A 15,680-nucleotide genomic window follows, 5' to 3' on the forward strand; every position below is an offset into this window, starting at 1 on the left:
ATTGGTTACTCATTGCACACCAACCACGTAAGCCACACATGGATGCCACATTCAATATACTTTGTTGTCTCAAAAGCACGCCGTGGCAGTGCGTCTTCTTTACTTCGTGTCTCTCTCTGCAACTTACTATCTATTATGACTCAAATTGAGTCATTTGCCCTGCGGCGAAGATGTCCACGTTCGAATATCGCATGTTGCTAGGTCAATCGCTGTTTTCTTGGGGAAGGAAAAAAAAACAAAAAAACAAAGAGCAGGCACCCATTCTTCAGGGCATTCATGTGAAGTTCGACGGCAAAAATACTTGCTCAATGACCTTAGTATTATTCTATAGCACCAACCTATCACCTTACACTATGACATCCAAGACACTATTTACACTGCAGCTAACCCTGTTTTTCATGAACAGACCGAATACATTGAATTTGATTGTTATCTTGATTTTATTTCTTTGTAATCATCTTGATGTACATTGGGCATTAACATCCTATTGCTCTAAAGGACACATAGATAGTACACCATTTTTTTTTTCAATTTTGCAACATTTAAAGATGAAAAAAATGCGGTTTCATATACCAAGAGTTGGTATTATTATTCTGCTAATGAATGATTTTTATTTTATTTTTTAATTAATTATTTTAATTTTTTCCATTCCATCCAGGAGGAATCGATATAAGAATCAAAATAATAAGATGCCAATTCCAATTCCAATTCCAATTCCGATTCCAATTCATGATTCTAGCAAAATCCAAAACGCATCCAGAACTAGTGGTGCACTTTGCTTATAAAAAGCAACCTAAACACGCGCGCTCATTTTAGGTTAGGGTATCCAAAACGGAACCTAACAGAGCTACATGTGTCCATTATCGTACTGTAGACAAAATCAAAATCGAAAAGATACATACCCTCCCTTTTCTTCCCCGGGACACCCCTCCATTATATAAAAGTTCACTATATATATCAGAGGTGAAGGGAATGCCCAAGAACGGGACAGAAAAGCAGAGAGCAGTTGAAAGCAAGAGGGAAATCGAAGCATAAAAATCTCCCTCTCTCTCTCTCTCTGTTGTATTTCGTTTGGGAGAAGAATAGGCAAAGAAGATGGGAAGACGAGGAGGACAGGGAAAACGAAATGGAGAGGGGAAACAAAACCCTAACGTGACTGAACCTATGCGCATCCAAATCACTAAACGCCTTGAAGAGTTCCGAGCAGGAGACGATCAAGGTTACTCTCTCTATCATTCGCCTTTCTCTTTTCATTTTCTTCCTCTAAATATCATTTCTTGGCACATTTTACGTTTTTTTTTTTTTCATTTGTTTTGTTGTTTTGATGGTGTTTATTTTGCGTTGTGCTAAGAAGTGGGTCTTGTTCTCTTCATCACAGTCTCTGATTGTTTTGAGTTATTCAAAATTAGATTGCCCTAAAATATTGACACTGGGTATTTTCATTCTCAAATCATGGATATGGATCCAATGCCAGGAAAAGATTTCCTCTGTGTGTATGTTTGTTTGTTTGTTTTATTTATTTTTAAGTGCACTGTGATGATATGTGCATGTAATCATGGTGTTTATGGGGTTTTTGTAATGTAGTTATTATGTAGCTGTGGGAATGTGTTTTAGGGTTATGGATGTTTGTTATTGGTTATGTGTCATGTAAGTGGGTTAATAGGTGGTGATGTGGCAATCCTTTCTATTTGTATTTAAGAAGTTGTACCTTAATGAAAATGAAGAGAATTTGCAACCAAAACAGTAACTTATGTTTGTGGAAGGTTGCTAGACATTAATGTCCCTAGCATAGTTTCAAAACTCCACTGCTTCATCGCGGACTCCCTCGAGTCGACTCCCTTTTGCCTTGGCCGTGTTCCGTGTTTTGCCTTGCAAAGTCAATAAAAACTCCTTTGTCTCTCTTGAGTAATAACTGCGTCAACCGAGTACTCCGCCACGTCAACTGCACTCTTCTCTGCATCCGTGCCGAGTCGAGAAAGATTTTTCTTGGCCGCATTTTGAATCACATCTGCGTTTTTAAACTTTGTTCCCTAGAACAATTTTATCCACATTATTCATAATGTCTGGACGGGGCATTTATTACTTTCTGAGGAAGGATAACTTGCTGATTGTTGAGTGCTCGTCACACATTTTTCCCACCCCTAATGTGAGATTACAATCGACTCACCACTGGGACTACAATGGTGCTGATTGTCAATATAAGCATGCCGAGAATCATCTTCTCCATCAGTGTGTAAAAGACTTGATTTGCCCATATTGTTTTTTCAAACTTGTCCCAACATGTCAGATGCATGATTTGATTTCGCACAATGCGTGCACTTTCTGTTTCCATGTCTTTGACTGCTAGCATGGCCTCCTCTTGACCTTCCACCACGTTCTTTGCTGAAACACTACTTCCATAGCTACCATTATCTCTGCCTATTGAGGATTTTATGGTGAATTCCTTTCTCACATTGTGCTGTGCATAGGATCTCGAAATACTTTTTTTATTTTACCTTTAGAATCACATCCCAAAGTATTTTAACTTTGAGGATCTAGAAATCCTAGCATGTTGAAGTCATGAATACAGGCTATTCAAAGAGGGAAAGCTCTTTGCTAGCCAAAATTTGCCAACAAACTGAATGACATTTTGGGCATGGTCCGGAAAGAAACTTAGCGACCTTATACACTTCTTGCTGAATTTTTAATAGCTCCAGGTTGGCAGTGTGAGGTTGATACAGATTCAATCTATCCCACATACTAGAAAGTGTCATATATTACTCACTCAAACAGTCAAACTCTTGTTTTCTTGTCTAAACAAGAATATGTTCTAAAATGAAGAATTCGTTTCCCATATTGTTTCTCATACCTCCTTGCCCGTGTCAAGGAACATCACATCTGCAATAGTGGTTCCATATTGTTCCATGACCAAGTTATAATCTGATAATTTACGTTGGGCCACTCTTCATACTCACAATCAGTCTTGATGACTTCCTTATGCGTCTTAGATCAAACAAGCAGATGAAGTCAAACTCATCCGATGGGTCCATTTTCAGTTAAGAATGTTAGTTTCCCATTTCCACTAAGGCTACCTTTACATGTTGAGACCATATAATGTAATTGGACACATTCAACTTAACAGAAGTAAGTTGCATCCCATGTATCTTCATGATGTTTAAAAAAATGGGTTTATTTTCACTCATTATGGAGATTCACACGTAGGACAGCAAACTGATCTACTCAGATAATCGCAAATAGGGCAGCAACTGATGTAAACTAACATTAAACACTGAGGTAGCAACCATAGTTAGCAAAACGCCCTAAGGAACGCATCCGAGATTTTTATTCCTCGGCAAAAAAACAGGACGGGAAAAATTCGAGTTTAATACGGTATTGGTTAAAAAAAAACGTAGTAAAAAACGGAAACACAAAAAAATGCGTTTAAAATTTTGTTATTTACAAAATTTGGTAGGGGTAAAATTGGAAAGTTTGGCCAAAAAAGCATGTTTAAAATGCGTATTAAATGTTTCCTAAATTCTTTTTTTTTTACTGCAAAAGTTTTAAACAGAGTATTAAATGGCACACTAATAAAACACTTTTTTTTTTTTTTTGAAAAAAAACGCCTTTTAAAACGGAGTTTTGCTAACTACGATAGCAACCAAGGTTTAAAATTTTGATTTCGGCACCGGTTTCGGACTTCCAAAAAACCGAAATTTCAACCGAAATTTGGTACTCAAGTTCGAAATTTCGGACAGAAATTTCAAAATTCCGGATTTTAAAAAAAATAAAAAAGGCATTTTCTCGAAATCGGCCGAAATTTGGTAAATGGCGAAATTCTAATTTCGCCAAATTTCGGTTTCGGTCTAAATTTAAAGCCATGGTAGCAACTAGGATAACAAGGTAACATAATCCACAAGTAGGCAGCGCGACCACAAAACAGGGCAGCAAGATTGCACACTCCACAAGTTGACAGTACAATCATGATTAGGACAGCAAGCACACTAGATTCACCACATAAAAAACTGAACACAGCTCCTGGGCGGTCCACATTTCATAACATAAAAAGAAAACTAAACACAGATTTACCACATAAAAACTGAATAAAGCTCGAGGAAGTCCTCACGAAGGCAGTCCACTCTTCATGCAAGGAAGCATCACAGCTAATCTTCGCAAAGTATTATAGGCACGAATTAGACCAGGTAGTTGTCAAACTCTTAAGTCAAGTCGCATGGGTGACTCACCCATGTTGATGACTCTTACAAGTTGTCTGGTGACTCTTATGAGTCGCTACGAGTCGAGTCGAAAAACTGAGACTCTTACGAGTCAAGTCGAGTCGCTGGGCTTGCGCTTTGCTGTTTTGATGATTGAAAACTTGAAAGTTGGAACTTAGAACTTCACCATTATTATTATTTTTTGAATGGTAGGCAATTGTTTTAAATGTGAAAAAGATCAAGGAGGCATGTACAAATAGATAAGGACAAGCCCCACTGCAAGGTTCAAGGAGGAACAGAGTCAAATAGCTCAACTCTCTCCCTAGAGACACCATCCCTAGCTAAATTGTCTGCCATGCCATTAGCTGGCCGCCTAACATGATGGAAAGAAATCGATGCATCCCCCACCCTGTCGTGGATCTCATCGAAGAAAGAAGCAAATCTCCAAGGGAAGGAATGAGAGCCACTACGCCACCTTATCACATTGAGCTAGTCTCTTACGACTATCTTATTCTAATCTTCATTCTCAAGGTACCTTATTCCTTGGTAGATAGCACGCACTACCTTATTCTAATCTTCATTCTCAAAAAACCATGTGCGGGAGGGTCCAATCTTGGACAATCTTGGGTTCTTGTTTTGAACCACCACAAATCTCCTTCCAACCATACCATAAATCATGGGCGTATACAAATCTAAAGCAGGAAAGGGTTTTCACCCATGATTAAGTCCAACCAGAAGTTATTTTTTTTGCATGCAATTTACAAGCACATAGTTATATTTTTGGCTTAGTGCTTTATCTATGTGCCGTTGGATTATTTTTTTACATGCTTTATCTTTTGATATATAATTATATTTTGTTCAACTAAATTTCTGTTATCGTCAAAAACTTTTACGAGTCACGAGTCGAGTCGAGTCGCGAGTCATAAAATTAAGAAATCGAGTCACTAGTCGAGTCATGGGTTGACAACCAGTTATCATGATGGCAGTGTCCTATGCATAGAAGCTGCACACACTTCTAGAATATCCACCTTGATTTACAACCGGAAGAGGAATCGATTCAATGATACATTACACACTAGGGCACAAAGACACAGAACCCCATGGGTTTCTGCCCCGACATGAAGAATGCCTTAGGTTTGCGCAACACAAGAGATTCAAGGACAGAAAGACAAGAAAATGGGGAAGGGAAGGTAGAGCTAGGATTTCAAGAAAACACTGAAATCAGACTGAAGGCAAAGATGGATCTTGGCATTGATACCAAGTCATGGAGTTAGGGTTAGAGAAGAAGAATAAAGATGAAGAAAGAAAAAAGAGAAGAGAAGAGGGAGTTTGTGGAATTAAAGGTGAAACCCTGCATTTTGTGACACCTATCGAAGTGAAAGGCTGAAAAATGTTCACAATATGCAAATCAATGGGAAAAGACATGAAGTTAAATGATTCACTATTTTATTGGGTAATCAATGAAATAAATCAGAAACATATACTAAATGTCTAAAACTACTTTTTTTTTTTGAGAAAAAGAAAATGTCTAAAACTACATGAAAGGTTTAGGCCTGTTAAGTGATAGAAAGTCACATGTTATTTTTAAGTTAATTAGTAGGATGGGCCCATCATAATGTGCCCTTGTGACATGTACTGTAATTTCCATTAAGCAAATAATATATATACTGTCAGCTTCACTAGCAAATATAGGGACATGGTATATTCGGCCCATTTTTTACTTGGGAGTTGGGACAGCCCTTTTTTTTACTTGGAACAGCCCCCTCTAGTGTAAAAGAGTAGTAAAATATACACTAGAGAGGGCTGTCCCAAGTAAAAAAAGGGCCGAATATATCACTTCCCTAAATATATTTCTGATGATGTTTTTCTGGAGTCAGTTATGATACTATTTATTTCTTATGCTTTTGAAGGAACAATTTTGGAAAAATTGTAAATCTTTGGGGCGTGTATCATTTGTTACTAACCGCGTGGATGTTACCTTTTTCTTGACTTGCAGTGTACACATTTGAAGTGAACTTGACCAATCCTGAGCGGGCTGTGGTGCATGAGATGTGCAGGAAATTGGGTATGGTGTCGAAAAGTTCTGGGTGAGTGTTAAGATGGCGGTGTTTTGAGATATTATCTGTTAGTGTAGAAACAAGTGTTTAGACTATTGTTTTATATAAACGTATTGCCAGCTTGGGTAACTTGATACAATTGAGCTGTATGTTCGATACAGTCGTCTTTCTTATTTTTCTTTTTAAAATTGAAAAGTCAAGAAAATTATGGAAAACTCAATATTTTTACTAAAATTGGTTTCCTAAGTGAGACATGACATTTAATGCGTAAATTATTTTTAGGGGGGAAATTAAAAAAATTGCTGAAATTTTAATAACTGAAAGAACATCAAAGAAAACTAGCTGGATTTTTTTTGAAAAGAATGTGGTAATTAGGAATTCATTGAACATTAATATTAAAAACTTTTTTTTATTTCTTTTCCCATCCTTTTGTTTATTTTTAAAGATGGGGAATGAATCATCCCAGTTTTCTCATATTGAATTTGTGGTCGCACCTTGATCAATCTTCCCCATCCACGTGATGGATCCCCCCTTGGATTGCTTTTTACCTGATATATGTTCTAACCTGAACGATTGCTATTGCTAATTCAAGAGCCTTAAAGTAGGTCCACATATTAGGGGGGAACTTTCGGAAACTGTCTTAAGGTGTTGCTGCATGGAGCTTTTGGGTCGATGAATGTGATATCCATCTACCACGGAAGCACCCATATTTCGTTGGTGGGTCTCACCTTGATCAATCTCAACCCTCCACAGTAAGCTCACCTTGGACTGCCCATGAACTAAGAGTGATGGAGATAGCTACTCAAACTTTTATTATTGGGCTTGGTCCCAAAAACACATTCAGATATCTTTTTGAGAATTGGAACAGCCCTAATCTTACTATTTATAATGGTTTTGGTTAGGGTTGCAAGAAATAAGAAACATGGATGGGTATTGTATTGGGATGCAGTCCCAAAAACACATTCATATATTTGTTTGTTTCCAAGTCATTTTCTTATAATTTTCCGCTGGGGTAACATAATTACATGTGTTATACTCACAAAATCATAATATGCATGCATAATAACAGTTATGCAGTCGTTACAAGTCAAATACTTGGTTTTTTTTTTTTTTTTTTTTTTGAAATAAAGAATTGTATTTAAAAAGAAGAGAAGGGTACCGTGTATTTTTCGTTCAAAAAAAAAAAAAAGAAGAAGAGAAGGGAAAATCCTGCGATTGAGGAGGTCTATCCATGAAAAACAACAAGATAAAAACAAGAAAACAAAAGACCCCTCGATAGCTATTCCAAAAAAAAAAAAAAAAACGACCCTCAAGTGGGAAGAAAATTAAAGATCTCCAGACTCTCCCTGGTGACCCCTTCTCTAGCTAGCCTATTAGCATCACTGTTAGAATGTAAACATGTGTTTAGGAAAGCGATGGATGATCCAGCCGCACAGTTCATAATATCATCTATCTAGTGTGCAAATTGCCAAGGGTGAGAAAGGCTTCCCTTTCAACAATCTAATAATGACTTGCCAAGTCAGACATCAAATACTTATTAGAATGTAAACATGTGTTTAGGAGCATTTTAGTCATTTTATATGTGCTTTCTCCAAAAGCTTAAGCTATTGGAGAAGGCGTTATTTATTCTTTTATACTTTAACACTCCCCCTCACTTGTGGCCCCTCTTTCTAGGCTTGGCCTACACCTGGCACATTCGGCCCCTCTTTTGGGTTTGGCCATTGCATGTTGATTTTTGCTATCAAGGAGGTTTGAACTCATGACCTTTGGCTCTGATACCATTTGAAACAACCAGTTGCTCCAAAGGCTTAAGCTGTTGGAGAAGGCATTATTTATTCTTTTATACTTTAACACTTACACTGGTCATTTCACCTACGATTTGGTTAATTAAGAAAATTCGTCGAGGATGACTTCTCCATGTTTTCCCTCTCTTCTCTTCTTCTAGTAATCTAACATGACTATAATATTCTGACATGATACTGTAGCGGATTATGAGTATATAAATGTTGGGTCTGATTCTAAGCGTGCTTCTTCTAATTTCCTTAAAATCCCTTTCATTTCATCCCTGAAGTCTGTCTCCCGTCCAATTATTTATGATCTTCTCCTTAAACTTACCAATTATTTATGATCTTCTCCTTAAACTTACCTTTTCTCTCCTTTTTAAAAACCCAATCCACCTTTCATCTAAATTTAGTACCGTTCAACACCTTTTCCTCACCCCCTTTATTATCTTCTATTTTTTTCTTCATTCCAAGATCCAAATTTCGAACTTCTTTGTCTTGGTTGTATTTCGAACTTCTTTGTCTTGGTTGTATTTCAAATCTGTATCTCCTAGTGGCAGGTTTACTAAAATTCATAGTATCCCAACTTGAAGTTAGGGTATCCTAGGGCCACTTAAATTTCCCTTTCCATTCCCTTTTGTGGAAGACCCAAAATTAAACGTACCACCCCATTTTGCTTTCTTTTTGGTTTAAAATTCATCTAAACCAGCTCCATACAGCTTTTGTCCCCTCTTTCACTTCCACCCTTGCTCTTGTTTCAAAAATTTAAACAGTGATTTTTTCCCTTCCTCTATTGTCATTTTCTTCATCTCTCTTTCCCTTTAACTTTTTAAATGGCGTCTTCATTTTTTTTCAATGCGGCGTTGTCTTTCACTTTCCTCTGCTTCCCCATCTCTTTCTTACCTCAACTTGTTTCCATCAATCCAATGGCAATGTCGTCCTTTGGCTTCATCAATCAATACATCGGGTGAGATTAACTAACATTTAAAAAAATAGTTTTTTATATTTATTTGATAAGTAATTTTCTGAAAATATAGTTTTACCATAATTTTTAAGCAATTTTATTACAAAATACATAAAATAAATAAATTTTGAAATGAATAAAAACCAAATCCTTCAATCGATAGTTGAGCAAGATTAATTCTTTCCATAGTTTTTCTTTATTCAAACCTTTCCTGGTCCTGAAAACCTTCATAATGCTCATCCCTTTTTCCCTCTTCTATGTCCTCTCAGTCTTTAGTTTCTGTCTAAGAAAGCAACTTGTCTTGATTTTTCTCACTTTTCTGGCGAACAAGAGAGAAGTCTTCTCTCTCCACGCCTTTTAGCATTTTAAATAAGAAGTTAAACTCTCTCTCTCTCTCTCTCTCCAAGTGACCTCAAGCATTTTCCTTAATTTCCATATTATTTCTTTCACCGTGTTCCTTTTTTTTCCACAGATGACAACTTTTCTATTTTCAAATATTTATGGTTGTTCTTATTCTTTCCTTTATTTTATGTTTATTAGTTTTAAATTTTTAATTCCTTTTCTTTTTCACAGATGACAACTTTTCTATTTTCCAATATTTACGGTTGTTTCTTTCCCTTATTTTATGTTTATTAGTTTAAATCTTGTTAATACACGTATATTTATGACTTCATAAACGTTGTTGAAGTGGTCTTCAATGTTATTTAATATTCTATTTTTCTTAGCCAAATGATTTCTTTTTCTCTTATGTTGATCTTCTCACTTTATTCAACATTTTTTGATTGGCTGTTGATGGCTTTTGTGGGATTGTAACATCTTTTAACTGCTGATTAGAAAAGTGTAAATTAAAGAGAGGTGTGTCATTATTAAAACAAGGGTGTGCATATATCATTTCTCTGTTCATTATTTCTTTGAGATTTATTATTTATTGATTTTATTTTTCAGGATTGTTGTGATGTAAGTTCCCTTTGTCTTTAAATGGCTTAACCAATGGTCTAGATCCATTTCTTTTTTAATTTGTCCGGTTGACATAATTGAAGATTCAAACTTTTGTTTGGAGATATTTAGTTGGGTGTCTATTATTTCATGTTTTTGTCAGTGAATAGTTTGATCTAATGACTAATTGCTGGAAATGACAGTACCGCTGAAATTGTCGCTCACTGTACCCTCCATGCTTTATTTTTGGTTATTCCAAAATTTGATTTGAGAGCCGTCTTCTTGAGTAACCGTCGTTTTGATAGATTAGACATTTAGACACTGATGGCAACCCTATTCCTTTTGAATAATTGATAGCCTGGATCTGATCTGTGAGCAAATGAATAGGCCTGAACCCAACCGTGAGCATCATGTTTAGTGTTTTCTGCTTTCTAGGACCAATTTTTGCTACTTTTCAATCATATTTATTTCATTTAATCATGGGTTCTTAATTATTAACTTCTCTGTTGTGGCATTTTGTTTCTTACGGACCTAGACTTTTCTGACAGGCGTGGAAATCAGAGATGTGTCTCTGTTTACAAAAGTAAAAGTAAGCAGGAACCTGTTAAGAAGGGGAAAGAAAATCTTACCTGCTTGACATTTTCAGAAGAGACAAAAGTTGTTCTACAGGATTTATTTACTCGCTATCCTCCTGCTGAAGGGGAGTTTAGTGAAGAAGCTTGCAAGAATAGTAGTGAGAAGACTAGTAAGAGACATGGGAAGAATGATACTACCTTTTGCAAACCTTCAATGAAGAAGGCTGAAATTGCGAATAAGTTGGATTTGCTTACTTCTAGAATGAATGAGCCTTCAGACTTACAAAAGGTTCTCTTCTGTGATCAAATTCTTGGAAGTTTCAACACTCCTCTTGGTTTCACATCTACTATTTAGTACTGCTCGCATATCATAGTTTCTGGTTCCAAAAGTTTTTACCTTCTGCCACTCACTTTGGCTTGGTATGAATGTTTGCTGTGGATTCATACTTGCAGATTGCTGAAGTGAGAACTAAGCTTCCAATTACATCCTTCAAAGATGCTATTACGTCGACATTAGAATCTCACCAGGTTCCATTACTCCTATTGCTTGTTCAATTCCCCTTCTCATATACAACAAATTACGTTTCACTTCATATATACTTAACCTAGTTTATTATTACCCATTGCCTTCTTTCATGCTCTCTCTCACACACAGGTAGTATCCTGTATACTTGCATTAGTATATACTCAATCCAAGGTTTTGTTTCTTTTCCATAGGTTCTATACATCATATTAACCTTTGTTTCTATTGTAGCTTCTGTACATGGTGTAAACCTGATGTTCAGATTGTCAAATGCATTCTAATGGTGCAGTATATTCTAAGTTCTCTTTGCTTCTCTACCATCTAAACCAGGTGGTGCTGATATCTGGTGAGACCGGCTGCGGGAAAACCACTCAGGTACCTGTTCAGCTGTTCTTTGCTTTGTCTTTTCTCTGGTACATTTGAAATTTCTTGTATAAAAATCATTCCTTCTAAATAGTTTTGCCATAGAATTACTGGTGATATACGTATCTTTGGGATTTTGGGAAGTGAGAACAGCTGATCCGAATTGAATCTCGTTTTATAATTTTTTGAACTCCTGGTGATTTTTTAATTAAGAAGTTTTGTTTCTTCAATATTGGCTGAAAATTTCTTATTTTCGGTTGTTTAATGCCATTAGTGCCATTGCCAATGATACAACATTTATTTAGGTCGTATTTTCTCTTTTCAGTGTTTGGGAGAGTGCTGGTTATATAGATAAACTCGAGATTTGACTGTGCAAGCTGTGGGATTATTTTCAATTGAACTATTATCTGTGGTCATGGATTCGTATGTTGAGTGTCGACATGGATACGAGATGTCATACACGGCAACTCCTAAAAATATAGAAACAAGGACACATCCGTACAATTACTTACGTATAAAACTACTGATTACTAATCCTAACTTGTGACAAAATAAATATGGTATTCATATAACAAACTAATAAGCATGGTTTTAAACGTTTCGGCCGAAATATTTCGGTTTCGGTGGAAAACGAAACGAAATTCACAGTGAGTCAGAAAAGTACCATACTTCGCCGAAACGTTTCGGAAATTTCGGTGAAAGGTTTTGGAAATTTCGGTGAAATTTTTACAAGATTTCGTCCGAAATTTCGTACCGAAACCGAGATTTAAAACCTTGCTAATAAGTCTTAAGAAACATGTGATAATCAAATAACAATGCATTCATCAATCTAGTTTAGCTATCGTCAGCCTCCAATATGCATCAGAAAGAGAGACCAATATGATATAATGAATATAATATTGGAAGAGTATTTGTCTAAACCATTAAAAAAAGAGAGAGTATTTGCTTAGTGTTTTAGATTTAGGAGAGGAGGGATAGTAACAAATATTAGTTAAAGAAGAGTTAAAAGAAAAGTTAATAATAAAATAAGAGTTAATGTTAAAAAAGAAGTTAAACACAATGCTCGATAATAAATAGTATTTCACTTGACACGGTACAGTTGAGACGACGTTCTCACTTTAAGTTAGACAGTGCAACAATACCGTTACGACTTAGCAGTGTCAAAAGGAGTGTCAACACGTGTCTCCCGAAAATTTGAAGCGTCGGCTAAATCATAGCATTGAATCATTATGGGTCTACATTTGGGAGATAGCAGTGGCCATATATATATATATATATATATATATATTGAGGAAATGGTTTGTGAGCAGCTGCTCAGATAAGCTTATCTGAGCAGAGCTCACAAACCATAGGGGGCCCCACATTTTGGGGTGATCCTAAGCATTCATTTGGAAGGCCCCATCATGGATGGCGTGTTACCAAAAATCAGCTCCATTGGATCATCTTAGGGTGTCCATTTGTGGAGGGAAAAATGGACAGAAACTGTTTGTCCACCAATATACCCATTTTTTCCCTCAACAAATGGAAGGGTTAGGATGATACAATGGAGCTGATTTTTGGTACACACCCCATCCATGATGGGGCCTTCCAAATGAATGCTTAGGATCACCCCCAAAGTGTGGGCCCCTATGGTTTGTGAGCTCTGCTCAGATAAGCTTATTTGAGCAGCTGCTCACAAACCTCATATTGATATTAATCGACTTAAAGTAGGGATTTTTATAATTACATTGGTCTAGAATCTAGATACTTCTTTTAAGACAGTGCTCATTGTTTCTGTATGAAAAAGTGACGGGGGCTATTTGGCTATTGTTTGTTTGTAATTGGGTATGTTTTATATATTAAGTAAGCAAGCCTACCGGTGCCATTCTTAAAATGAATCTTACATGCATAAGATGTGCTTATTTTAGTTGAATATGTGTATGCTTGATGGTGAAACCCAAAAGGATTACTGTGCTATAAAATGAAAAAGATAACTCTAGAGTGGTCCATCCTCCTTTGGTTATCGACTTTTTCTCTATCTTTCAAATCGATCCTTTCTCTGTAATGATCTTGACTTCGGAGTAAGTCATCGTCGACAAGTTTTAAAACTAAAATGGTTATGGTTATGTGGTTTTGCAAAACTCAACCAAAATATGCTTTGATATTTCAAAACATGTGTAAATTTCAATTTTTTGTTCGCTAAGATATATGGTAATTGTTGAAAAATATCAAGTAATTATCATTTTGATGCAAGTTAGGCCACAATTGTGACTTTATTGATTAGAACTAACTATGCTGTGATTTGGTCATTCCTTGTGAGTTACACCTATTCCCAAGACCTTCGGTTTTTTGACTTGGATCTTCGATAAACCAAGTCAGATCATGCTATAAGGTAAGGTCTCAGCCTATTTGTAAGTTTCACAAATAATTATACAAATTGCAAGAATTCCTTATGGTTTTGCCTTGGAAGGTTTTTGAAAATTTGATCTTGAAAATTGGTGTAAGTTACCAGAAATTGACTTGAAACTAGAGTTTGTACCAATCGTCTCCTTTAAGCAAAAGCGATTTGTACCAAGTTTTCAGAACTTGACATCCAATTTACTATCCATAATTTTGACTGTAGCTTTGTGCATCAAGTACTAATCAAATGTTTTGAGTAAAAATAAGTGATGGTTCGTTAATAATGTTGGGCAACAGACACATTTCAACCTATGTTGAATGTGTACAAGAGTGTCGGAATCCGACATGGGTATTGAGCGTCTAGTTCGGAAAACCTCAAGAAAATAGTTTCCTTGCATGGTTTTAAATTTCCACCAAAACCGACACAAAATGACCGAAATGTTTCCTTTTCCATGCCCCTTCCTTTTCCATGCCCCCCACCGCTGTTGCCTCAAAATTGGTTCAGTCTTGCTCCATTTGTTAGTCCTTTGGTTTGATCTGGGAACTATGATGGCCTTCTGTAGGTCCAGGTCTTTTCTCTGGTTTTTCTTCTTTCTTTTTTTCTTATTCCAAGCATTCCAACCTTGGTCCTTAGCCATGGTTTTTCTTCGTTGAACCTTTGACTCGGTGCTGTTCGGTGAAGCCTTTATCAGAAGTGAAATGTCTTGCAGCTAGTTTTATGTCCCACTGAAGAATAAATGTTTCTGAAAATGATTATTGTGAAATTGTAACACCTTAGTTTGGGTGCAAAGACCAAAATGTGGACGTATTTGCTAAAGCCATACGTAAGGTGTGATTTGTTCTACTCTCAAGCAAGTTGGGGATGCTTGACCTGCATTCTTCAACTTGATGATAGTTTGAAATTATAGATGATATCATGTAATTTCAATTAATGTTGGGTGTTCTAAAGTTATAGGGATCTTTTAGTTTCTTTAAGTTTTTTCTATTATGTAACTCACATCATGTATTTTACATTTAGTTGAGTAATAAATCACACGTGCCTAACTTAAAACTGAATTTGAGAGAGAGAGAGAGAGAGAGAGAGAGAGAGAGAGAGAGAGAGAGAGAGAGAGAGAGATTTGCTGGTGACCTTGGAGGATTCAGATTTCCCATGCTTACTGTCGCCTCAGTGGCTTGACTAACAGCTTCACTAGATGGGGTGCAAAACAGTCCCACTCTTGGATCTCTTTCCTCAGCAATGCAATTACTCTTTTATTTATTTTTCTATTAACAATTCTTGATTTATCAAAACTAAAATAATTTCTATCATATATTCCCCATTTTCTTTGAACCCTGACTCCCACAATATTTGTGGATGTGACTAGGTGGTATTGGCCTTAGAATAGATGTGCATATACCTGGCGATGTATAACACGTTGGTTTTTGTATTTCCAGCTCTAATACCTTTGTTGTTTGCATTTCCAACTGAAAGACCTATTCATATCTATATTGGCTGATACCCTAATCCATGCTCCGAAAGTTGATCCTCTGTACACGCCAATCTCACGTTCCTTCATATTTTGTGAAACTGGCAATGCCATGAATGGATTCTCACGCGTGATAATTCATTCATATATTTCTGCAACAAATACATGTTGGACTGTTGATCAAACCATTCAATAGTCTGGTAGTCTAGTTCTGCAAGTATTTTATTTGGTAATGGTGCCCCCATGTCGCATGATTTTGCCACCGTGACACATTGCAATACCTGGATTTAATGTGCCGTTGTTCGCCGGAACACACAGTCCTTCCAGTTTGAAGGGCTTTACCTCTCTAATCAAGGTTAGAGATAATGGATGTCCAAAACTACATAATTTTCATAAGTTTGTTATGACTATGTTCATATACTGCAATTTCATCTTTATGTTACTTT

At 36.4% G+C, this 15,680-nt stretch overlaps 1 protein-coding gene across 1 annotated transcript in view; it reads left to right on the plus strand.

Annotated features, from left to right (window-relative positions):
* The first annotated feature begins 860 nt into the window (after positions 1 to 860).
* LOC143892545 (DExH-box ATP-dependent RNA helicase DExH6-like) overlaps positions 861 to 15,680 on the plus strand; it is a 35,509-nt gene continuing 20,689 nt past the window's right edge. Inside the window, exons 1-5 of the mRNA XM_077397253.1 lie at positions 861 to 1,219; positions 6,187 to 6,277; positions 10,477 to 10,792; positions 10,957 to 11,031; positions 11,357 to 11,401. Of these exons, the coding sequence (XP_077253368.1) occupies positions 1,096 to 1,219; positions 6,187 to 6,277; positions 10,477 to 10,792; positions 10,957 to 11,031; positions 11,357 to 11,401 (651 nt within the window). The 5' untranslated portion in view covers positions 861 to 1,095. The remainder of the gene's footprint in view (positions 1,220 to 6,186; positions 6,278 to 10,476; positions 10,793 to 10,956; positions 11,032 to 11,356; positions 11,402 to 15,680) is intronic.

This window comes from Tasmannia lanceolata, unplaced genomic scaffold (assembly GCF_043159265.1).
Source record: "Tasmannia lanceolata isolate RefF3 unplaced genomic scaffold, GAP_Taslan_0.1 ptg000015l, whole genome shotgun sequence".
NCBI classification, from domain to species: Eukaryota; Viridiplantae; Streptophyta; class Magnoliopsida; order Canellales; family Winteraceae; genus Tasmannia; species Tasmannia lanceolata.